At 45.9% G+C, this 25,345-nt stretch overlaps 1 protein-coding gene across 1 annotated transcript in view; it reads right to left on the reverse strand.

The window, feature by feature from the left end:
• SLCO2A1 (solute carrier organic anion transporter family member 2A1) overlaps window positions 1-25,345 on the reverse strand; it is an 85,226-nt gene that overhangs the window by 18,308 nt on the left and 41,573 nt on the right. The window contains exons 4-9 of the mRNA XM_054038844.1: window positions 19,681-19,896; window positions 9,398-9,496; window positions 6,024-6,157; window positions 3,545-3,626; window positions 2,010-2,174; window positions 683-872 (exon numbers count right to left, since the gene is read on the reverse strand). Coding sequence (XP_053894819.1) covers window positions 683-872; window positions 2,010-2,174; window positions 3,545-3,626; window positions 6,024-6,157; window positions 9,398-9,496; window positions 19,681-19,896 — 886 coding nt within the window. The remainder of the gene's footprint in view (window positions 1-682; window positions 873-2,009; window positions 2,175-3,544; window positions 3,627-6,023; window positions 6,158-9,397; window positions 9,497-19,680; window positions 19,897-25,345) is intronic.

Raw genomic sequence — 25,345 nt, forward strand, 5'->3', positions numbered from 1 at the left:
GGGGCTGCATATGTGAGAGCCTGCATTGGAGATGGCCTGGTTCCCTCTGCACCTGGCTGACGTGAGCGAGTGAGGAAGAGAGCCTCCTGCAACTGCTACAAGGAGAAGCAGTGAGTGGCCAGGCCTGATTGGAAGCCAGTGTGTGGTATGGTCTGACTATGGGAAGACCTCACTGTGCTCTCCTCATCATGAACTCCTGAGTGGCCCGTGGCAAACATGAAGTCCATAGGTGGCCATGGCCTTGTATGGTGGAGTGTCTGTGGTGTGGTCAAACTGTAGTGTGGCTGGAGTATAAACATACAGAAGGCTGTGGGCTCTGTGTGATCTGTAACTGGGCCAGGGACTGAGTGAGGGGAGAGGAGGGCAAGAAAAAGAATTGGCCAAAGAAGGAAGGGAAGAGAAAAGTAGAAGAAGCAGAGTAAGGGAGAGAGTGAAGGAGAGGTGGAACTAATCTGAGTACTTGGTGGACATTAATTCCCATTCTGCACTTTGGGGCTTCCTCTAGTGTAAGAAGATAAGAGTCTTCTACTGCTGCTGCTGGTTAACAGATTAACTCCTTTGGCTAAAGTTGGAGAGGCTCCTGCTTTTAGCAATGAAGGTCCCAGGTTCAAAACCCACTCTAATGGCCCAAGCAGGATTATAGTCTCAGCCAGCCTTCCTCACTGGCACAGCCCTGTATTACCTGGGTGGATAAATCCCAGCAATGGTCTGTGTAGGGCAGCCCATGAAGAAGAGGGGGAGGCAGCAGAGGATGGAGATGAGGAGCACCACCAATGCAAACCGTGGGATGGCTTTGATGGAGAAGCCAAAGCGCTTCATGATAATTCCTCCTAGAAGCATCCCCAGTGCGGCCGCGGGCAGGTTCACAGCTCCTGCAATGAGAGAAGAGGCAGCAGCCATGAGTGCATGTGAAGAGCTCCCCTGGCCAAGAGCCATTCAGTAGGGGGGAAGGATAGCTCAGTGGTTTGAGCATTGGCCTGCTAAACCCAGGGTTGTGAGTTCCCTCCTTGAGGGGGCCACTTAGGGATCTGGGGCAAAAATCAGTACTTGGTCCTGCTAGTGAAGGCAGGGGGCTGGACTCTATGACCTTTCAGGGTCCCTTCCAGTTCTATGAGATAGGTATATCTCCATATTTAAAAAAAAGAAAAAGCACTGACATTCAGAGGAGCAGAGCTGGCTAGGTATTTGTTGTGGGAGGGGGAACCACAGACCCTTCAATCTCCTGAGGCCAATTAATTGCCACAGTACCTGGTGTGCACTAGTGACCCCAGGCTGGGAAGTTTCATTGTGATATCACATCTATTTTTCATAAACCCTAAGCAGCACCTTTGCACCAATTTGGCCATGCCTCCTTCTTCCCCAGCTGTGATCCTAAGTCAGGGGCTGCAAGGAGGACAATGTACAACCATTAGGCCAGCTCTGTTCCTCTGAGGGATGCTCTCGAGGCTGGGGGAATTCCTAGGTGGCTTGTTAAACTGGCTTGACAGCCCGTTTGCTGTAGCATGGCAGAGGATCTTACCCATGGCAGGGAGATTACATTAATTTTACACATCTACCGAATGTCAAATTTGGTGTAAGATACTTTTCCACTGACGCACTTTCTCTAACCAATTGATTTGAAACAACTACCTGACTTTGCCCTGCCCAAGTCAGTAGGTTGCATGGTGTACATGACAGCAGCCTCTAACAGTAAGGTCAACCATGGACAGCCCAACTGATGAGGTCACCATGGCCTCATCCTCACAAACATTCAGGGCAGGAAAAGGGAAATGACTTGTATTGGCTCAAGACCAGAGAGGTGGAGGTCTCTGAATCTTGCCTACATCCTTCCCCAGCTGCAGTGCCAGGAGAATGTATTTCCCATGTTTTTCCTCTTTATATTTTAAAAAGCTGTGGAAATCATGGACTGGATGCCCCCCATCTGTGAATGCATTTGCTGCATTTCAAATCTTCCCTTTGAATTCAGGGTCATTTGCCTCCTTTCACGGGGACATGGACATGTGTCTTACCAATGAGGAAGTTGGCATAGGAAGAGGTGGTGCCATACTGTTTCTCCAGGAACTTGTTGAGGAAGGTGGCGAGACCAGCTATTACTGAGGAGAAGCTGCACTGAGCCAGGACCAGGAGGATGAAGAGGGGGTTGAGGAGCAGCTTGAGAAAGATCCGAGGGAATTCTACAAGGAAACAAGAAGGAAGAAGTAATTTATCAAGGAAGAGGTCATGCCAACAGCTCGTCCCATGAAAAGAAAGCTTAGAAACAGCCTTTCTATGATGACTTAATACAGGAACCTCTGGAGCACATGTGGGTTCTGCTATTGGAGACAGTTCCCAGAAGAATGGTCATATTGGAATAGGGAGGTGAGCAGTGCTTAATTTGTAATGAAAGAGGTCCCGGAGCTTAAGCAATTATTTTACATTCATAACTGATGCGGCAAGCCTAGAGGTGCTGGGGCTATGAACTGCTGAACCTAGATGTGCCAGGGCTCAGCCTTGGCAGAAATTAGGCCCTGCAGGTAAGGCTGCCTTGAGCCCTACCATCGACCTCTTCTTTCTGTGTCTTTGTTTTTCTGAATTTGGACATCCTGCCCTTCTTGTAATATTGTCTAGCTGTGTCATGCTGACTTGTTAAAATGTGGGCCAGATCCTCAGCTGGTGTAAACCAATGAAACTCCATTGACTTTAATAGAGCCATGCTGATTTACACCAGGTGAAGATCTAGCTCCTGGACTCTGCTTGCAAGGAAAATTAACTGCTTGTTCATTTGAATAAATGACAGAGTGTAATTTATTATTCCGAAAGGCCAATATGAGATGACCTGCATCAGACTGGCCAGCCTAGCGATATGCCACAGACAGCTGACTGACCCCAAGTTACTCATGGACCACTGTCATTCTATTGATCACCTCCTTAACTTTCACCAGCTTTTTTTAGAGGCAATTTGTCAACATGAGGAAGAGGAAACATCCTTGTCTGGAAGCTCCCAGGCAGCAAAGCAGTGGTGCAGTGTGCTACCCCAGGGGGAGGGTGGCACATCCTCTGCTAACAACGTGTAATTGCTATGTGTCAGAGTGCGCTTGTGTCCCTGAGATCCCTTTCCTCTGGAGAGAGTTACGTTTAAACAGGCTGGCTTAGATCGCAGTTACAAGTTTGAAGGTAGACCTAATGCCTACTGCCATTAATCTGCACCTTGTATCCCCTGCAGAATTTGGTAAGAGCAACATGCTGGGTACTATTGTCCAAAGTGCCGAAGTGACTTAGGAGCCGCAGAGACTTGGGCCCTAGGAGCTTAAGTCCCATTGACTTGCAGCCGGGGAGACTAAAGTCACTTCTGAATATGAGTCTTGGGCACACTTTGAAAGATTTGTCCCTCAGTTCCAGATTAGACTAGTTGCGAGTGCTGCCAGCAAGGCCTGAGGAGCGTAGGCAGCAATGTGCCCAGGAAGTTACGCAGTGCCTGCCTAACTGTGTGAGTCACTCCAGTTCCTGAGCGCACTATCAGCTACTCAAACAGTTAAAGTGAAAGTCTAGAACAGGAGCTCTTTACTTTTAATGAACTCCGTCAGGGAGACTTCTTCAGCCTTTGCCTTCTCCATCTTCTTCAGCATGTCTGCCTCAGCACCCGCATCCTGGGGAGAGCAGAGAGAAGAACAGCTTACTCCGAGAGGCACTGGCAGACAGTTGGCATTCTCCAGGTGAGTGATGGGTGCTGGAAACTACCCCATAACTGTATCAGAGAGACAGCTCTCATGCAGTTGTGGTCACGCACAGAGGCACGGATGGCAGCATGACAATCAAGAAAGCTTAGACGCCCCCTTCCAAAGCACTGGCTGGCCTGCTCCGACACAAGAGCCAACTCAGCCCTTGTGGTGCTCAGTGTAGGGAGTGCCTCAGGGTGCATAAAGGGGAAGACAAGGAGATGTGCTTCTCTGGTGCAGCTGGACATTGCCAGCTGTGTCCTGGCATTCCACCTGCTGGAGCCAAGCTACTCTTTGATCTTTCGCCAAGGTTGAGGCACCTGCTCAGCCTGCGGCAGTGAAGGAGTTAATTATCTGAGCGGCTTCTCAAATCTGCCCCCGTTAGGCGCCAGAATAGAGCTGGATGAGAAGCAGTTTTCCTGTCTGAGAAATTTTGAGAGTTTGAAAAAAATTCACACCCTAAATTGGGATGAAAAGTCAAAAATCGCAAAAATTGTCATAAACCAAATATCTGGGGAGGGGGGAGATTCCAGTTGGGTCAGATGAAAGAAAATTATGAAATGTTTTGTTTCAATTTTGATTTTTTTTTTTTTTTTTTACTATAAATTAACTTAAATTTTGAAATGAAGAGCCGTTTCAAACCAAAAAAATGGAACTTTTCATGTCGAAAACATCAAAACAGGACATTCTGACAATTTCAAACCTTTCTCTACCGCCCATCCCCCCAAAAACTGTTCTCAAAATGGGGAATTTGTCCAGACTGGCCCTTTCCGGCAAACAGTTTAGATGAATCCGCATTTCTGACCCAAAAAAATTTATTGTGGAAAAAATTCCCAACCAGCTCTGTTACACAGCTTGGTGTGGTGCTGGTACCCCACAGCAGAGCTCCACTTTGAACAGTTACCCCTGGGAGCCCTGTGCTGGTGTCCCTGTTATCGTTAGAGATAATGATCTTGGAGAAAACAGGACAAGGATGGGGGTGGTGATGCAACTGTAAGGGGAGGAAGAGAAGGGGCAAGAAAGCACGGAATGCCAAGGTGGCTATAGCAGGGAGATGGGAGGAAAGAGGCTAACGAGACAGGTGCAAGGTGCAGTGAAACCTCGATTCCTACGGAGAGGATAGTGTCTTACACAAAAATACAACTAAGTGAATGCAGTGGTGATAAAAGACTGACAGCCTTGGTGAATGAAATAGGAACATAGGAAATGCAAGCAGTCCATCGACTCCAGTATCTCGTCCCCAATGGTAGCCAGCACCAGCTGCTTCAGATGGAAGAACTCCTGCCATGGGCAGTTATGGGTTAACCTGCTTCAAGCCAAAATGTCTTCCTGAAGCCAAGCATTTTGAGCTTGGTTAAAGCCCTGAAGAAGGAGGGCTTATGTCCCTGTTTTCTGTATAGCTCCAGATATTCTCATTATACACATAAATGACCCAAATCTAGGGAGGTTCAAGATCCCTGCCCAGCTAGTGGGATGACATTGGCACCCAGGTGCCAAGTGTAATGGCTGAGTGTGGACTGAGATCACTAACTCGTAACATAGTTTGGTAATCAGATATTCATGCATTGTAAGCTTTAGTTGTAAAACAAGAGGAACCAGTGCAGTGTAGGGTCCCTTACATGTGGGGAAAGAAATCCAATTATTATTGTACATTATTTGTATTACAACACCTGGTAGTAGAGACAACCCAAGCCTGCCGATAGTGTGTGTGTGGCGGGGGGGGGGGGGGGGCAGAGTGAGGGCAGCCAGCTTCAACGGTGTTACTGAGCATGCTCAGTCTGTGTGAGCATGCTCTATACAAGCCAAACAGCAAATCCAGGGTGGGGGGGCATGTGACCCCACATGCCCTCCCCCACGTCGCCTCTGCCTGGGAGCTCCAAGCAAGGACCAGGGCTCCATTGTGCTAGGCACCATAGCGATAAGTAACAGAGAAGACTGTTCCTGCCCCAGAGAGTTCCCAGTCTAGTGTGTGAAAGGATTCACCAGGTGGACAGAACGTACAGACAGGATGGAGTGCAGGGAGGATGAGTTAACCAAATGGACAGAGTAGCAGACAAGAAGTCGTCTCAGCTTGCCACCTGCCTGCCCAAGGCCAGTTCTAGTTTTCTCCTCCGTCCAGGTTAATTGCAAGAAAATGAAGGAGTCTGTCCCTTATAGATTCACTTGCCAAGATTCACAAGCACATATCAGAACGGCCAACATGCTGTCCATCTTCCCTTGTCTCCTTTCCCATAACTGCCCTGGAAGGAGACATGTATCACCACATAAAACACCACAAACCTGCTCTGAGCAAGATGATGTTCTGCCCCTACAATGCCTGGGTCTTACCTGCCCTTTGAACATGTACCGAGGGAAGAAGAAATAGGGAATGGAGGTGAGCAGCAGGCAGCCTGAAGAGATGAGCAGCCCCAGCCACCAGGCTCCAATCCAGCGTTGGTCATGTGGTGTCAAATTCATGAGATCTGAAAACACAGGGCGGAGTGAAGTTACCCAGTGTCCTCATACAACTACCGTTAGCACAACATGACTTTGTCCCCCTAGGTGGCTACACTATATATAAAGATATATGAGTCTGTAACTGCCTTTGACTCACCAGAGCTAGTCTTTTATCTCAGAACCTAGGGACTCATGTTTGTTAGTCTCAGGTTCGATCCCCGTGCATGGTTGTCCTAATTTGTTCTTATTTTTACACATTCTTGGCCCAAAATAAAAGCAAAGAGAAAAAAATTAATCCACTCCAACCCACTTCCTAGAGGTTTGAGGAGCAAGAAGGTTTATATGAAGCCTCCTGTGAAATAGACTAAGGGCCAGATCCCCAGCTGGGGTAAATGAACGTAGCTCCATTGAAGTCACAGAGACATTCTTCATTGAAGTCAATGCAGCTGCATAGATTTATATCAGCTGAGGATCTGTCCCTAAATGTTTCCACACCACAGGTCACTGCTCATGGCCAGCTGATCCTACAGGGGGAGCCTTGCCCCATACACTCCCCCTTTCCTACCAGGAGCTAGTTCTGAATGGCCAAGGCCCATGCTGGAACACTTCCCTCGCAACCACCCCCCGTTATCTGAATGTAGGCAGCAGGGCCGAGGGGGTTCTCAAAGCCAACACATGAGGTGAGGCATTGGAGCCCATTAATCACAGCCAACCAAAGGCAGTGTGCTGACTGGCCAGAAACCCCTCCCAGGGAGTGCGCTCAACAGCTCCGCACAGCCTCATTAACGCAAGCACAGCCAGGCTCAGACTTCGTCTGCCTCCCTCTCTCTTAGGAGTAACAGACTTGGTTGGGGGGTCCAAGCAAGGCTGCGTGTCCAGCTGGTCCGTGGCACAGCAAAGCTGGCAGAGGAGTTGGACATGGGCTTGAGGGTTCATGGTGCTCTGCCTGCCTTGTGTCATCAGCAAAGCAGCTGCTGTCATTTCTAGCAGAGAACCCCCTAGCACCATGACTGTATCTATTCCTGGTGACTGGTGGGGTCCCAAGGCCTGCAGTTAATCTCCAGGCCAAGGCCAGAGTCTGTGCTGGGCTTGCTGTGAGCCTGGGATCTATCTGATGATCTTGTGCCACTGAAGGAAACAGGAGCTCTGTCATTATTTGTAATGGATGCAGGATCAAGCAATAGCAGTGCAAAATGCAGGTTTAACCTTTCACTGTTACTAGAAAGAGCCCATGATGTAATAGAGATGAGCCTAACCGAGGACTCCATGTCCGAACAGCCCTGCACTCGGGGAGTGCCTGGAAAAGTTACATCATCATCTAACTATTCAGGATTCAAAGTTCTTCCCAAGAAGCCACTCAGTGGTGAAGGAGTTAAAGAAGTCTTTATTCCATCATTCTTTGCCTTTGGGTAGATGGCATGCTTGGAATCCAGCTAGACAGAAGGATTGTAGAGTCAAGAAGGTGACTGGAAATTTTAGTAGCCACTTTCCTGGAAAGAATCCCTGTTCCATTGTTCCCAGGTTTGGCAACTTTCTGCTCACTGAGCTTAAGGGAAGAGCCCGTCACCTCAGCTAGCAAAGAGAGAGCCTTAATGAGAGCGATTTCCGAAGGTATTAGCTTCACACCCTTCTCCAGGGACCAGAGGAGAGACAAGAGGGTCATTGCACTTCCAGCACAGACATCCTTTGGCCGGGCAGCATTACTCACCCAAGGTCGAAAGAGCACTGGGGTTGGCATGGAAAGTGCATCTCTACATTGTTAGGCCTTTATGAGTGGAAAAGGAACAAACAGCAGGCTTAAGTGTATGCTTCTCAGCCCAGACTTCCTGCCATCCAGGAATAAACCAGGGTCCAGTGCAAGCAAAGCCCACACCCAGCCAGAACAATTGCCTGGCTGCCCTGACCAGAACCAATCCATTCCTGGGTGGGTGATGTCATCAAGGAGCGACCACAGAGAGGATGCTAAATCTGTCTGTCTCCACGGAGACCAAGCCTAGCTCTTCTAACACTTCCTGCCCTCGACTGATTTATTTTTCTTATCTGGCACCTCACAAAAATGTCACATGGCCCAGATCTTTCTGAAGAAATGCAGGAAAAGCCACACTAATGATGGAGTGGTGGAGAATTTGCTAACAATAGATCCCACATGTACAGTAGATAAAGGACTCCCTGCTGCTGGAAGCTAGACGAATTGGAGGGAACTGGGTTCTCGTTCTACCTTTACTTTGCTGTGTGTAGCATCTCTTCTCAATAGATGTCTGCCTGGCTGGCTGCAGCACTGTGGAAGCATATGATTAAACCCCAAACCAACAATATTCCAGGCCACATCCCCGCACAAATTGTCTTTTTTGTTCTGGGTTTGTACAGCACCTAGAACAATGGGGTCCTGGTCCATGATGAGGGCTCCTCAGTACTACCACAATACAAATAATAATAATCATCTTTGTTCCAGTAGTATCTGAAGGCCCCAGCAGAGATTGGCACCCCATTGTGCTAAGCCCTGCACAGAGACAGTTCCAGCCCTGAAGAGTTTATGATCTAAATAGACAAGGTGGGAGAGGATGTGACTTGGGTAAGGCACACAGCAGATCACTGGTAGAACCAGGAGTAGAAGCCAGGTGCCCTGAAGTCCAGCACATAACACTATCACCTAACCCTGCTACCTCCCCAGCTATACAGCAAGTAAGTGAGCCTAGCCTGGCCCATCCTATGCTGTTCTGGGAGTGGAGTGGACCTTTCAGAAGTGCATTTGCCCCTACCTGCTCAGCTGGGGTAGAGCACCACTCAAGCAGCACCCTTGCTGCCCCTGAGTCTCCACAGTGCAATAGATTCTAGAAATCACTACAAATATTTTCCATTCAGCAAATCAGTAAACCACACAGAAAGTCTACAGATGGGCTCTGGCTCAATACGCTCTTTGCCTGTCATCAAGTGTTATGCTAATCTATCGGCTTTCCCCAGAGAGTGAATCTCGTTAGTGGCCATAGGCCTTAGAATATATTCTGTGTGGCTCTTCCAGACCCAACCTTTCAACTGGAAAAGGGTTTCCTGATTCACTACAGCCAGGGCACATGTTTCAGCCAGCAGGCCTATCAAAGTGACCGTTGTCCTGCTGATGCAGAGAGGAGCCTTAGAAAGTCCAGTGCTACTTGTGGAATACTGCATCTGAAGAAGTGGGTTTTTTACCCACGAAAGCTTATGACCAAATAAATCAGTTAGTCTTTAAGGTGCCACCGGACTCCCTGTTGTTTTTGTGGAATACTCACTCACGTCAGGTCTCCCAATGTCCACAAACAGCCGCAGCACCACGGACCCCAGCAAGTATCCAAAAGACGGGCCGAACACAGCAATGGAAAACAGGATTGCTGAAAGCAAGAGTGGGAGAGCACCAGAGTGAGTGGCAGATTACCGAGTAATTGCTTCATTGCTGATTTGGCATTTATCTTCCCAAGTGAGGCAGGAAGGGTGTCACAACACACAGGAGAGAGAAGTCATCTCTTACCAACTGACAGATAATTAATGCCTCTTCTATTGCTCAGCTGTTATATGCACTGTTTATTCAACAGATGCATTAGAGATGATAAAGGCAGCTGCCATTCAAAAGGATCCCATCCAAACTGTCAAAATCAAGGCCTTGCAGATGCATTTCAGTGTTGCAATCAATGCTTATTGCTACCCTTCGTGCATCACCAGCCACTTATCACAGTGCTATGAAAATCTGCAGTGACGGAAGCAGTGATGAATCATCCCTGTGATTGTGCAGTGCTGAGCACCCTCCGCTCCCATTGCAGGCTATAGGAGTGAAGGGCTCTCAGCACTTCGCAGGATCAATAAGCCAAACCACATGTCAAGGTAGGCAAATAGCCAGGTATCTGCAGGCACCAGGGCCCAGATCCTCAAAGGTATTTGGGCACCTAACTCTCATTGAAACCAATGGGAGTTAGGCACTTAAATACCTCAGAGGATCTGTATCTAGGTACATTGTGGGTTCATGAGACTGAACACCATGTGCCTTTGGCTTCCATTCAGGAAAGCACTTAGCCCCATCCCTTTTCAACAAAGCACTTAAGCACCATCTTAACTTTAAGCATATACTCAAGTCCCATTGATGTCAAGGTGGCTTGAACACATAGTTAAGTGCTTTGCTGAACTGGGGCTTCCATGCAGCGTAGATGTGAAGGTATCTGACATAACCACATTGCTTCAAGTGTGTTACTCCTTTAAAGACAATAAGACAGAGTATTTATTCCTAAAACATAACAAGCAGATTTTTGAAGAGTAAGGCTATTAGGAATAAGATTTGCTTTTATTTTATTAATCATTAGACTGTGGAACACAGAAAGTCATTGAGCCAAAAAATTTAGCACAGTTCAAAAATGGATTGGACATTTCCGTGGATAACAAGAATATCCAGAGTTATAATGTTAATGTTAACATAAATTCTATAAGGAATATTAAACCTTGTGCTTCAGGGTTAAAGCCAATCTCAAACTATTGGAGATCAGGATAAGACCTGTGGTGGGGTTGGCAGGGGCGGCTCTATGTTTTTTGCCACCCCAAGCACGGCAGTCAGGTGGCCTTCGGTGGCACACCTGTGGGCGGTCTGCGGTCACGCGGATTCGGCGGCGTTTCTGCGAGTGATCTGCCGGTCCCGCGGCTTCGGCGTACCCACCGCCAAAACTGCAGGACCGGCGGACCTCCCGCAGGCACGTCGCTGAAGGCCACCTGACTGCCGCTCTCCCAGCAACCGGCAGGCTGCCCCCCACAGCTTGCCGTCCCAGGCACATGCTTGCTGTGCTGGTGCCTGGAGCCGCCCCCGGGGGTTGGGGGGGGCAGATTATACCTCATCTTCTACTGTTGCATTCTTACCCCTTCCTCGGAAGCAGTTGTGGCTTGTCACTGTCAGAGATGATACTGGACTGGATGGGTCTGATGCATTCTGGCCTATGTTCCTATAATCATGGTATACATCTAAATGGTCAATTTAAAATTGTTTAAAATAAGAACAATTTTGTCTCTGACGTGAAGGACTCCAGACTGTGGGATCCAAAAAGGTACTAAGGGCACTCAGTCCTCAAGTGCTGGCTCCTCCTACGGAGTGAAGTGAAGATGAAGGTCGTTTTGTGCATGCAACTGAGCCCTAAATCTGTAACTACTAATTAGACACAGCCCCTTCTGGCCAGCTTTTCAGCAGAGCTCAGCACGTTGGGTGCATGTGGGTGCTGAGCTCTGTGGAGAAGCTGGCCCCACAGGTGGGTACTGAGCACGTGAAAATCTGCCTCTGAGTCTGAGCTCTTCTAAAAATCTGTCCCTTGTAGTTCTCAGCAGGCAGCTGCCATTGAGAGCTCTTGAGGACCCAGCTGCTGCAGCCCCTGCTCCCTATAGGAGACTTTTCTAACCTTTTTGGCAAAATGGGGATGGAGGAAATAAAATCAGAGTATTTAAAAAAACCAAACCCCAAGCCCCTTCCCTTAATTTTGCCCATTCCACCTTATTTTCTACAGAAAGTTTAAGAAGCAGGGATTGCCTACAAGAACCTATGGGCAATGTTTTCCAGAGTGCCTATGTCTACGCTGCAACCTTCCACCCCCTTACGCAGCAGCAAGTGTCAGAGTCAGGGTCAACTGATTCGGGCTTGTGAGCTCCAGGGCTGCCCAGGCACCGAGATCCCTCTCCCACTCTGGGTTTCTGAGCCTGGACTCCAGCTCACATGGGAAGGTCTGCACTGCTGTTCTCAGCTGCATGGTGTACACCCCACAAGCTGATCAGTTGACCCAGGCTCCAATATTCGGTGCTGTGTGGGTTTGTTTGCAATGTAAATGTACCCAAAGTGATTTGGGAGCCTAAGCCCAATTTTTTTTTTCAAAAGTGACTTAGGCACTTCTGGTCTGACTTACACAGATATTTAGGTGCCTAAGGAAGCAGATAGGCACCTAGTGAGATTTTCAAATGCTTAGGTGCCCAACTCCCATTGGACTCACACTCCAACTGAAATCAATAGGGTTTAGGTGGCTAACATGCTGAGGCACTTTTGCAAACCCTACTCAGTGCCTACCTGGGTCTTTAGGTGACTAAATAGCTTTGTGAATCCAGCCCTTAGGCGTCTAAGTGCCTGTTATTTTTGAAAATGTGACTTAAGCTTCTAAGTCACCTTGGAAAATGTTACCTCGAGACCCAGCTGAGCTCCTGGCTATCATCTCTCAGTGCACTTGGCATGGGGGTGAACTTTCAAATGGCATAAATAAGGTGAGAGTTCTGAAACCCCAGCTTGTAAACCACAGCCCCCATTTCCGTGGGAACAGAAGAGCATCTGAGGCTGAGAACTCTCCCTTTGCAATAGGTGGCTACCTGCTGGGTAGTAAAAGTGTCCATTTCAAATCCAAGCCACAGAGTTTCTGAGTCTGCATTCTGTAATGTTTGGCTCCTTGAAGTCTGTAGTACCTCAGCTCGCAGAACAATAAATCTATATTAAATAATAGTCAGGAGATGGTTTTCCTACTGTTTTTCTCCCTTGGATGGGCATAATGATTTCTCAGAGAGCAAACAGAGTAACAAGCTCTGACTCGTGTGTTTGTGCTGGACACCCATGCAGCCTGAGCCGCTGCCAGCTACTCTGATCCTTCTCTTTGTCATGCCCATACGACATAGATTATCATCACAAATGTAAGGAGGGCAGCCAGCTAATAAAGGGAGAGGCAGCATAGCATTGCAAAGGAGAATCTCATTTAAGGGCCATTAGTGCTGTGTAGGGGCATGATCAGTGGCAGGGCAAAACATCAGAGGTCCAGGCCCTGCACAGCTTCAGGTGGAAATTTTGCTTTGTCTAAACACTGTGGCTGCCTTTTCCCTTGTTCGAGTCTGCCACTCTGATTATGGGTTTGCATTGTTTTGAGTCTGATTAGTTCCTTGGGGAAGGTGGTATAAGATGTGCTTCATTTTTCTTTTCCATGCTTGGCTTGTGGCTTCTTTATAAAGTACCATGTTTAATGGGTACCCGCTGTGACGTTGTGCGTCTATATGGTTTTATAAAAACATGATAATAAGTGAATATAATGCAACTGGGATATACTTCGTGCAAAAGGTCTCTTGTAAGGTATCATTACAAAGCTCATAATCTACTGAGTGTGATCATCCTATTTGTAGAAATGTACCACTCTTGTATCTAAAACTAGAAATATAAAACGTAACTTTGAGGGCCTATTGTAATTAGGTAAAGTGTGGGCTATTAATGGTGGTTTGGAATCTTGATGACTCCCATTAACAAGGACCATTGTCTGCAGATGGCTGTGTTTACCTGCTAGTCTTCCTGAATGTGTGTGTGCTGGCAAATGGGCAATGAAGTCTTGCAGTGACATGTGATCATGTCACCTGAACTGGAATCCATCTTTAACCTGGTGCTTTTCCAGTGAGGGGGGGTGGAAACCCAGAGGGACAAAGGGTTCCCGCCTTATGCAAAAGATATATAAAGGGGTGGAAGAGAACAAAGGGGGAGAGGAGCCACCATGAAGAATCCCCTAGCTATCACCTGAGCTGGAACAAGAGCTGTACCAGGGGAAAGAATTGTGCCCAGGCCTGGAAGGTGTCCAGCCTGTGAAAAAAATCTCTGAGGGTGAGATTATCTGTATTCAGTTTGATTAGACATAGATTTGTGCATTTTATTTTATTTTGCGTGGTGACTTACTTTGTTCTGCCTGTTACCACTTGAAACCACTTAAATCCTATTTTCTGTATTTAATAAAATCACTTTTTATTTAGTAATTTACTCAGAATATGTATTAATACCTGGGGGAGCAAACAACTGTGCATAACTCTCTATCAGTGTTATAGAGGGCGAACAATTTATGAGTTTACTCTGCATAAGCTTTATGCAGGGTAAAACGGATTTATCTGGGTTTAGACCCCATTGGGAGTTGGGCATCTGAGTGCTAAAGACAAGCACGCTTCTGTGAGCTATTTTCGGGTAAACTTGCAGCTCTGGGACAAGTGATTCAGACCCTTGTTGTTGGAACAGACGGGAGTGTCTGGCTCAGCAAGACAGGGTGCTGGAGTCCTGAGCTGGCAGGGAAAACAGGAGCAGAGGTAGTCTTTGCACATCAGGTGGCAGCTCCCAAGGGGGTTTCTGTGATCCAACCCGTCACACCCACCTAAATCACTCAGCCACAGGGCTGGTGGAAAAGCGGAGAGCCCACAAATTTAGGCAGAGTCACTCGATGTTTTCTCAGACTTGTGGTTTAAAATGTCTAGTACAGCTGACAGTTGTACAATAGATTTTTCCTTTATGGAAAATTTAGATTTTTTTGGAAAAATATTGAAAACCAAAATATTTTGATTCAAAATCATGCCACGGTGCCTCGTCTGAATAGTTTGGGTGCTTTATGCTCCCATTTTCATCTATGGGCTGGGCTCGGTGGTCATAAGAACATAAGAAAGGCTGTACCGGGTCAGACCAAAGGTCCATCTAGCCCAGTATCCTGTCTACCAACAGTGGCCAATGCCAGGTGCCCCAGAGGGAGTGAACCTAACAGGCAATGATCAAGTGATCTCTCTCCTGCCATCCATCTCCACCCTCTGACAGACAGAGGCTAGGGACACCATTCCTTACCCGTCCTGGCTAATAGTCATTAATGGACTTAACCACCATGAATTTATCCAGTTCTCTTTTAAACTCTGATATAGTCCTAGCCTTCACAACCTCCTCAGGTAAGGAGGTCCACAAGTTGACTGTGCGCTGCGTGAAGAACTTCCTTTTATTTGTTTTAAACCTGCTACCTATTAATTTCATTTGATGACCCCTAGTTCTTGTATTATGGGAATAAGTAAATAACTTTTCCTTATCCACTTTCTCCACATCACTCATGATTTTATATACCTCTATCATATCCCCCCTTAGTCTTCTCTTTTCCAAGCTGAAGAGTCCTAGCCTCTTTAATCTCTCCTCATATGGGAACCGTTCCAAACCCTTAATCATTTTAGTTGCCCTTTTATGAACCTTTTCTAGTGCCAGTATATCTTTTTTGAGATGAGGAGACCACATCTGTACGCAGTATTCGAGATGAGGGCGTACCATCGATTTATATAAGGGCAATAATATATTCTCAGTCTTATTCTCTATCCCCTTTTTAATGATTCCTAACATCCTGTTTGCTTTTTTGACCGCCTCTGCACGCTGCGTGGACATTTTCAGAGAACTATCCACAATGACTCCAAGATCTTTTTCCTGACTTGTTGTAGCTAAATTAGCCCCCATCATATTGTTTGTATAGTTGGGGTTATTTTTTCCAATGTGCATTACTTTACATTTATCCACATTAAATTTCATTTGCCATTTTGTTGCCCAATCACTTAGTTTTGTGAGATCTTTTTGAAGTTCTTCACAGTCTGCTTTGGTCTTAACTATCTTTCGCAGTTTAGTATCATCTTCAAACTTTGCCACCTCACTGTTCACCCCTCTCTCCAGATCATTTATGAATAAGTTGAATAGGATCGGTCCGAGGACTGATCTTTGGGGAACACCACTAGTTACCCCTCTCCATTCTGAGAATTTACCATTAATTCCTACCCTTTGTTCCCTATCTTTTAACCAGTTCTCAATCCATGAAAGGACCTTCCCTTTTATCCCATAGCAGATTAATTTACATAAGAGCCTTTGGTGAGGGACCTTGTCAAAGGCTTTCTGGAAATCTAAGTACACTATGTCCACTTGATCCCCCTTGTCCACATGTTTGTTGACCCCTTCAAAGAATTCTAATAGATTAGTAAGACGCAATTTCCCTTTACAGAAACCATGTTGACTATTGCTCAACAGTTTATGTTTTTCTATGTGTCGGACAATTTTATTCTTAACTATTGTTTCGACTAATTTGCCTGGTACAGACGTTAGACTTACCAGTCTGTAATTGCCGGGATCACCTCTAGAGCCCTTTTTAAATATTGGCGTTACATTAGCTAACTTCCAGTAATTGGGTACAGAAGCTGATTTAAAGGACAGGTTACGAACCTTAGTTAACAGTTCCGCAACTTCACATTTGAGTTCTTTCAGAACTCTTGGGTGAAAGCCATCTGGTCCCGGTGACTTGTTAATGTTAAGTTTATCAATTAATTCCAAAACCTCCTCTCGTGACACTTCAATCCGTGACAGTTCCTCAGATTTGTCACCTACAAAAGCCAGCTCAGGTTTGGGAATCTCCCTAACATCCTCAGCCGTGAAGACTGAAGCAAAGAATCCATTTAGTTTCTCTGCAATGACTTTATCGTCTTTAAGCGCTCCTTTTGTATCTCGATCATCAAGGGGCACCACTGGTTGTTTAGCAGGCTTCCTGCTTCTGATGTACTTAAAAAACATTTTGTTATTACCTTTGGAGTTTTTGGCTAGCCGTTCTTCAAACTCCTCTTTGGCTTTTCTTATTACATTCTTGCACTTAATTTGGCAGCGTTTATGCTCCTTTCTATTTGCCTCACTAGGATTTGACTTCCACTTTTTAAAGGAAGTCTTTTTATCTCTCACTTCTTCTTTTACATGGTTGTTAAGCCACGGTGGCTCTTTTTTAGTTCTTTTACTGTGTTTCTTAATTTGGGGTATACATTGAAGTTGGGCCTCTATTATGGTGTCTTTAAAAAGCGCCCACGCAGCTTGCAGGGATTTCACTTTAGTCACTGTACTTTTTAAATTCTGTTTAACTAACCCCCTCATTTTTGCATAGTTCCCCCTTTTGAAATTAAATGCCACAGAGTTGGGCTGTTGAGATGTTCTTCCCACCACAGGGACGTTGAATACTATTGTATTATGGTCACTATTTCCAAGCGGTCCTGTTATTACCACCTCTTGGACCAGCTCCTGCGCTCCACTCAGGACTAAATCTAGAGTTGCCTCTCCCCTTGTGGATTCCCGTACCAGCTGCTCCATGAAGCAGTCATTTAAAGTATCGAGAAATTTTATCTCTGCATTTCATCCTGAAGTGAAATGTTCCCAGTCAATATGGGGATAATTGAAATCCCCCACTATTATTGAGCTCTTAATTTTGATAGCCTCTCTAATTTCCCTTAGCATTTCATCATCACTATCACCGTCCTGGTCAGGTGGTCGATAATAGATCCCTAATGTTATATTCTTATTAGAGCATGAAATTTCTATCCATAGAGATTCTATGGAACATGCAGATTTGCTTAAGATTTTTACTTCATTTGATTGTACATTTTCTTTCACATACAGTGCCACTCCTCCCCCCGCACGACCTGTTCTGTCCTTCCGATAAATTTTGTACCCCAGAATGATTGTGCCCCATTGATTGCTCTCACTCCACCAGGTTTCTGTGATGCCTATTATATCAATATCCTCCTTTATCACAAGGCACTCTAGTTCACCCATCTTATTATTTAGACTTCTAGCATTTGTGTACAAGCACTTTAAAAACTTGTCACTGTTTATTTGTTTGCCCTTTTCTGATGTGTCAGATTCTTTTTTATGTGAATGTTTATCATCTGATCTGGCCCCTACTTTATCCTCTGCTCCTGATTATAACCTGGAGATTCTCTATGATTAGACTCTCCCCTAAGAGAAGTCTCTGTCCGATCCATATGCTCCTCTGCAGCAGTCGGCTTTCCCCCATCTCCTAGTTTAAAAACTGCTCTACAACCTTTTTAATGTTTAGTGCCAGAAGTCTGGTTCCACTTTGGTTTAGGTGGAGCCCATCCTTCCTGTATAGGCTCCCCCCATTCCAGAAGTTTCCCCAGTTCCTAATGAATGTAAACCCTTCCTCTCCACACCATTGTCTCATCCACGCATTGAGACTCTGAAGCTCTGCCTGCCTACCTGGCCCTGCGCGTGGAACTGGGAGCATTTCTGAGAATGCCACCATAGAGGTCCTGGATTTCAGTCTCTTCCCTAGCAGCCTAAATTTGGCCTCCAGGACATCTCTCCTACCCTTCCCTATGTCATTGGTACCTACATGTAGCACGATCACCAGCTCCTCCCCAGCACTACACATAAGTCTGTCTAGGTGCCTCGAGAGATCCGCAACCTTCGCACCAGGCAGGCAAGTCACCATACTGTTCTCCCGGTCATCACAAACCCAGCTATCTACATTTCTAATGATCGAACTTCCCAATACTAATACCTGCCTTTTCCTAGCAACTGGAGTCAGACTGCATCTCATATATGCACCATTTTCTCCCCTCTTGGTGAGGGGAAGTTGTACCTTATAGGAGTCCCTGGCCATGGTATAACATGGCATATAGTTCATCCAGAGTTCTCAGCCCATAGAGGAGGATGGGAGCATAAAACACCTGAGCTACAAGTTCCAGCAGGCACCATTTTAAATCAAAATATTTTGGTTTTCAGGAGCTTAGGTTTTTGATAAAATGTGGACATTTTCCACAGGAAGCAGACTGGTTTTTGAGGAATATCATTTAGTTGAAAACAAAACTTTCTACTGAAAAGCAGTTTTGATGGAAAATGTTCAGCCAGCCCCATTGTCTAGGCCAAAGATCATCATCAATAAGTATAATTGCTACCTCCTGGCTCCCCATTTATCTCCCTGAGGAGCAGCCCGTCCTTTCTCCAGTGCGGGAATGTCTCCTGAATGGCCTAGGTTCTGTTCATAGAAGGATTTCAACAAGGAGGTGACTGCCCTACCCGACAGAAAGTCTGCACCAATGCAGCGAGGACCAGCAGCCCAGAGTCCAGGCTAGCGGGCTCCTGCAGGAATGTCTGGCTTCCCTTTGTTGAGGTTTAGTAATATCATTTTGGGGGGGTTATTTTTAGGAATTTTTGCATTCTATGTACATGTCCAAAAATTGGGGGGGGGGGTGGATTTCTCTTTTTTTATATTGCAATGAGAAGATTTTTTGTATACTTCCCAAAGTTTGTGTCTAAATACGATCGACTTTAATTTTTATTACATGTAAAAAAAATGACTTACATTAATTTAAGCTTTGTATCCATGTTACTGAACCCGTGGTTTAGTGGGTTTCACATCTCTCTTCCTGGCACTAGGCCTACATTTTTTTACCACCCATATATTTACCATAAGAAGAAGCTAATATTTAATCATTCAAAATATAATAAAAATACATTTACCGTTATCTAAAGAGATTTGTCCTTTGCCATCACAGCAATATCCCAATATAGTCAAAGACGAAAATGTTTATGAAATCAAGAATTGAAATTTACATTGAAACAAATTGGATTTTTAAATTTTTTAATACAATTTTTAAAATTGCATCCAGAGTTTGTAATGCAGTATTGTTTTAAATCTTGCGTGTGTGTACAGCGCTACAGCGTGTCCAACAGAAATATGGGAATATGCTGTCACTCAGTGGCTGAGGCAGGTTTAAAGTACCCAGCATGAATTAATGTTAGATATGAGTCAGGGAGCAGGGACAAATTGCACCGGGACAGGGGGGAAGTCAACATGAAGTGAGTAGCCATTTCTGGTATTTTTCCATTATGAATCAGATAAACACCAATTTTTACTTTATTGTTTCAGGGTATTTTGTGGGTGTTTCTGAGGTAAAAGCCTAGCAGCAGGAGCCCTACAGACATAGGACTTACCAATATACAGCGGAGAATTGTTTGCCTCAGCAAAGTCATCCACATAGGAGATCCCAAAGGGCTGAATGGGAACAGTTCCAATCCCAGCTAACAGCTGGGCTACGACCATCAATGCCCACATGCTGGTTGCCTCTTTGTGGGGGTCCTGGGTAGTGTTGGGACACATAAACATATCATCCTTGTGGCAGAGATTGTCCTTGGTGTGACTGTTGTTACCTGGAATGAGATGGTAGTAGTGTTATAAACCCAAGCACCTATTCACTGACCATTACAACGTGCCATTATGCCCTCTCACTATCTGGCACCTCGTGTCATATTCTGCCCTCAGCACACCCCTGTCTTCTAGGGGTTGTGTAGGTGTTACTGAGGGCATAAGTTGAAGCTTTATGAGAGGTGATGATGCATGAGAAGTGAAATCCTAGCTGGCTGAGTTTGCAGGGCTGGTTTTTGTACTTGTAAACTGAGCAGATCACACACTCAGAGAGAATAAACTCTACCATACCACACGTAAAGTCACCTCATGGAGTAGGACCGCACTGTATGGCTGGTGATAGAAGGTGCACTGCCCACTCAATGCACAGCTGAGGCTGAGCTAACTACCTAGACCCCTCTTTAAACCTCCTTACTGGTCAGACATGCTTGGGTGTTGGTGTTCAGCTAGAACTGGGAACGTCCTCATTTTAATCAGCAGCTGTCATCACCTTAACGTTCCTTCAAGGCATGACATTACCTTTAGTTTCAGGGGTCAGGGTAGAAAGGAAATTGAGCGGGGACTGTTCTGATTAGAGACAGAGGAAACAGAACTCTCCAGTAAGCCACTTTTGGTACAGGAGTAAAGATAACAGTGTTCACCCAGATGTATTGCTCTAAGAAGTTCCAGGTTAGCTTTGCAAGAGAGGATACTGAATTCCTTGCAAAGGCCACAGTAAATCTGGTTTCAATCTATCAGTTAAAGTGCTTGTTGGTTCTACGGTGACCAGACAGCAAGTGTGAAAAATCGGGACGGGGGTGGGGGGTAATAAGAGCCTATATATATATTAAAAAAAAAAAAAAATAGACCCAAAAATCGGGACAGTCCTTATAAAATTGGGACATCTGGTCACTCTAGCTGGTTCTATTTTAAAGCAGGCCAAATAATAATAGATATTTGGGGAGGGGAAAATCTGTATCCAGTGTAGAATAAAGGCATCATAGATGAAATATAATGATTCCAGGGCATTTATTCACTAGCTCTTTTCATTCTAGTTTCTTGTTCACCCCAATTGTTTCAACATTCCCAGCAACTCTTTTTAGTTAAGAAAATGACTCTGTGGCTCTTCTGTAGTTAGAGCAAATTACAACAAAACAGAAACAAATGTTTGTCAGATGATTATGGGTTTTCGCTGGCGTAATAGGACTGTGCATCCCAATAACAGGCTACCACAAAAATCCTTATGCAAGTTCATTAAAAGCAGTTCTTGCATGTGAGTGGTTTGCGCTTTCAGCATGAAGGAGTCTTCTTAACCATTGGAGATTTTTGCTTTAAAGAAAAGCAGAAGCAATACAACCATGTTAAGGATTAATCTCATGCCAAATATCGTTTTGTAAAATCAAGTTGGTTGTAACTTAATGAGTACAGAAATACACGCCAGACCCACAACATTACTATTTCTCTTCAGTTCAGCATTCTGCATTCCTTTCACTTAGAGAAAGCCCCCAGACAGATTTTATTGAAAGCAAACTTAAAATGTGCACAAGTAAAAAAAAAAAAAAAAAACGGCATGCCCAGGGGCCTCGCAATTTAAGAAAAGGTAACTTGTGTGAGACACTCCTAGGATTAAATCTATTTCATCTGCTTTGGCATTGGAGCTTTAGAACAGTCAGGGCCTGGGTACCAGGAAGGGCAACTAAGACTCTGAGCTGAGAAGAAGAGCCAGATCTGGATGGAAAAATTAGGACATGGCTATCATGGCCCATGGAGGGGCTAAATCCACAGGCACTGCTTTGACAATGTCCCCTTATAGCCGGAGCCCCTGAGGTGAATGAGGTGAAGTCAGCTGGAGTCTTTCCATTCACTTCAGTGTTCTCCTAGCAATTCCTCTTCCCAATTCCCTCCCCAGGGCAATTGTTGTAGTTGCTAAGGCTGCTTTCAAATAACCCAATCGAGAGTGAGCTAGCAACATCTTGTGGAGACCTCTGGGTTTTGGGTTGTTTGGTTCTGCCAACCCTCTATCCTGATAGAGATTCGTTCTTACATTTAAAGGGTAGGGTTTCTGTTATATCCTTGGGGACAACAGTTTTAGGGGAAAAAATCACTGGAGACACAGAGAGCTGTAAACCTTGTAGCAGCCATTTATTTCCACACTCAGAACTAACCAACAGCCAGCCAAGCCGGCTGGGCTATCCCCTAATAATCTAACTCAGTTGCCATAGCAACACAAGGCTCTATTACCATGACAACCAAATACACAACATATCCCTCCCCCCTTAATAAGAATGTCCCCTAAATAAAACAAACGCTAAACTAGAGAAGGAGGGTAGACTGCCTCCATTCCCGGCTAAACCCCGGGGATTATTTTGCCCCGTAACCGTGGGTTCGCCCTAGCTAAAGATCCAGCCGACAAGGAGGCCTTCTGTCTCTAGGTGGATTACGGCGGGCTTCTGGTGTTGTTGCACCTGAAAGTGTCTTGGGCACGGGCCTGACAATGGGCTCAGGGTTCGTAGGATGAATGGGTGAGGATGGGGTATCAGCTTGTGCCGGGCAGAGGGGTATCTCTGCCGCTGGCAGTAATGGAGGGGAAAAGTCAGGAACAGGTGACTCTCGATTCGGTGTCTCGCCGGAGGTGGTGAAGTCAGGCAACTCAACTGAAGATGTGTCCTGAGGACTGGTACGACCTGGCAGCAACTGATCTACATGTCACCGCCGGGTAAGATCCTCTGCAGTCCGGACTGTGTAGGAAACAGGTCTCGTTTGAGCGATGACAGTGGCAGGGACCCATTTAGCTCTAGAAGTATAATTCCGAGCCAAAACCGGCTGTCCTGGGCTAAAGGTTCGGTCTTTTGCTCTGGGTGCATGCCTGATGACTTGATCTTGCTGCTGACGTTGCACAACTTGTCGGGGTTCAGAAAGTTTCAGCAAATCAAAGCAAGTGCACAGCTGTCGTCCCTTCATTAGAAAGGCCGGGGATGCCTTGGTCGTAGCATGAGGTGTGTTTCTGTAGGATAGTAAGAAGGTGTCCAGATGCTTTTTAATGGACAATTGTCCCCTTGCCGATTTCAAAGCTTGTTTCATTGTCTGCACAAATCTTTCAGCTAATCCATTGGTGGATGGATGATATGGTGCTGAAGTGATGTGGTGTATCCCATTTGCCTTCATAAACTTTTGAAACTCCTGAGAGACAAACTGCGGTCAGTTGTCACTCACAAGTTGTTCTGGCAGACCGAAACGACTAAAGAGTCCTCGTAGGGTTTGGATAGTACTCTCTGCAGTAGTGGACTGCATTATAGAGACTTCTGGCCATTCAGAATGGGCATCTACCACCACCAAGAACATGCTTCCTTCAAGGGGGCCAGCGAAGTCAACGTGAATACGTTGCCATGGGTTTTCAGGTCAGTCCCATGGATGTAGGGGTCCCCACTGGGGTGCATTCCTCACACCCTGACAAAACATACAAGCTCTTGCCTTCTCTTCAATAGCACTGTCCAATCCAGGCCACCAAAAATAGCTTTGTGCAATTTCCTTCATGCGCACTATTCCACAGTGACCGGAATGGAGCTGTTCTAACAGCTGTGATCTCAGTGGTGGTGGGATAATGACATGTCTCCCCCACAACAAACAACCAAATTGGATTGATAACTCCATTCTCCGGGACCTGTAGGTAACAAGGTCGGGTGAGACCAGAGAGGTTCGTCGAGATGTTCCATGCATCACCAGGTCAATAACTTGGGACAATACTGGGTCAACTCGAGTTGCCTTCTTTACCTGCGTAGCGGTGATGGGTGTATTCTCTACCTGTTCAAAGTAAAAGATTTCCTTCTGGGCACTATTTTGACGGTTGACTGGCAAAGGCAGCCTTGAGAGACCAGCCGCATTGCCGTGCAGAGTAGATTTACGATATTTGATTTCATATGTGTGCGCAGAAAGCAACAGTGTCCACCGTTGCATATGACTAGCAGCTAATGGAGGAATGCTGCTGTGGGGTCCAAAAATTGAAGTCAGGGGTCGATGGTCTGTGAGAAGAGTAAACTTCCGTCTGAACAGATACTGATGAAACTTCCGAATTCTGAAAATGATTCCCAATGCCTCGTGTTCGATTTGGGCATAGATAGTTTCTGCTTTGCTTAGAGTGCGTGAAGCAAAAGCAATAGGTGCTTTTCTCCCGAAGGCATGATGTGTGACACGACTGCTCCCACTCCATAAGGGGACGCATCGCAGGCCAACTGTAGGGGTAAGGATGGATCAAAGTGCGTCAGAACTTCAGAATTTAGCAATGAATCCTTAGCTTTGTTAAAGGCAACATCACAGGCTTCAGTCCACTTCCAGGCCTTGTTCTGCCCAAGGAGTTCGTGAAGTGGTTTCAGCAGTGTGGCTAACTGTGAGATGAACTTTCCATAATAGTTCAATAGTCCTAGAAATGAGTGAAGCTGGCTAACATTTTGAGGAGGGGGAGCCTCCATAATAGCCTTAACTTTGGCAGGGCCTTACGAAGACCTGTAGCATCAATGATGTGTCCCAAATATTCAACAGAGGGCTGGAAGAATTCACACTTGTCTTTGCGGACTCGCAGTCCGTACTCTTCCAGTCTTTGTAGGGTAGCCTCTAAATTCTTTAGGTGATCCTCCTCATTCCTTCCAGTGACCAGGATGTCATCCAGATAGCACTGGACTCCTGGCAAGACACACAAGATCTGGTCCATAGCCCTCTGGAACAGGGCGGGAGCAGATGTTATTCCGAAGGGTAGGCAAAAGTATCGATAAAGCCCCTTATGCATCACAATAGTCAACAGCTCTTGGGACTTTTCAACATGCATCTGTAAATACGCTTGACTCAGATCAATCTTACTGAACTTTTGTCCCCCAGCCAGGCCTGCGAAGAGGTCATCGATGCGGGGAAGCGGGTATTGCTCTGCACACAACACTGGGTTGACAGTGACCTTAAAATCACCGCAAATCCAGAGGGAGCCATCTTTCTTCACTATTGGAACAATAGGAGTTGCCCATGGGCTATGGGTAACTGGTATTAGGACTCCATTTGTGACCAGGCGCTCCAGGTCCGCTTCAACCTTCGGCCTGATGGCATATGGCACAGTTCGGGCTTTCAGATATTTTGGATGACTGTCAGGTTTAATGTTCAATGTCACAGTGATTCCCTTCATACTTCCCAGATCCTCTCCAAAAACAGCAGCATGTCTCCTTAGTACAGTGGTCAGACCGGTTTCTTCTTTAGTCACTCAGTGCACTTCTGCCCAATTCAGCTGGACCTTCCTAAGCCAAGACCTACCCATTAAGGCTGGGTAATTACCTCTCACCACAAACAGTGGCAATTTAGCAGCCTGTCCATTGAGCACCGCCTTAATGTCAGTAGTGCCCAACATGGGCACAGCTTCTCCCATATATGTCTTCAGCACTGTTTTTGTTGCTTTAAGCGGAAGATGCTGTAGCTTTTCTTTATACACAGTCTCTGAGA

The sequence above is a fragment of the Malaclemys terrapin genome, chromosome 9 (genome assembly GCF_027887155.1).
Source record: "Malaclemys terrapin pileata isolate rMalTer1 chromosome 9, rMalTer1.hap1, whole genome shotgun sequence".
Lineage (NCBI taxonomy): Eukaryota > Metazoa > Chordata > Testudines > Emydidae > Malaclemys > Malaclemys terrapin.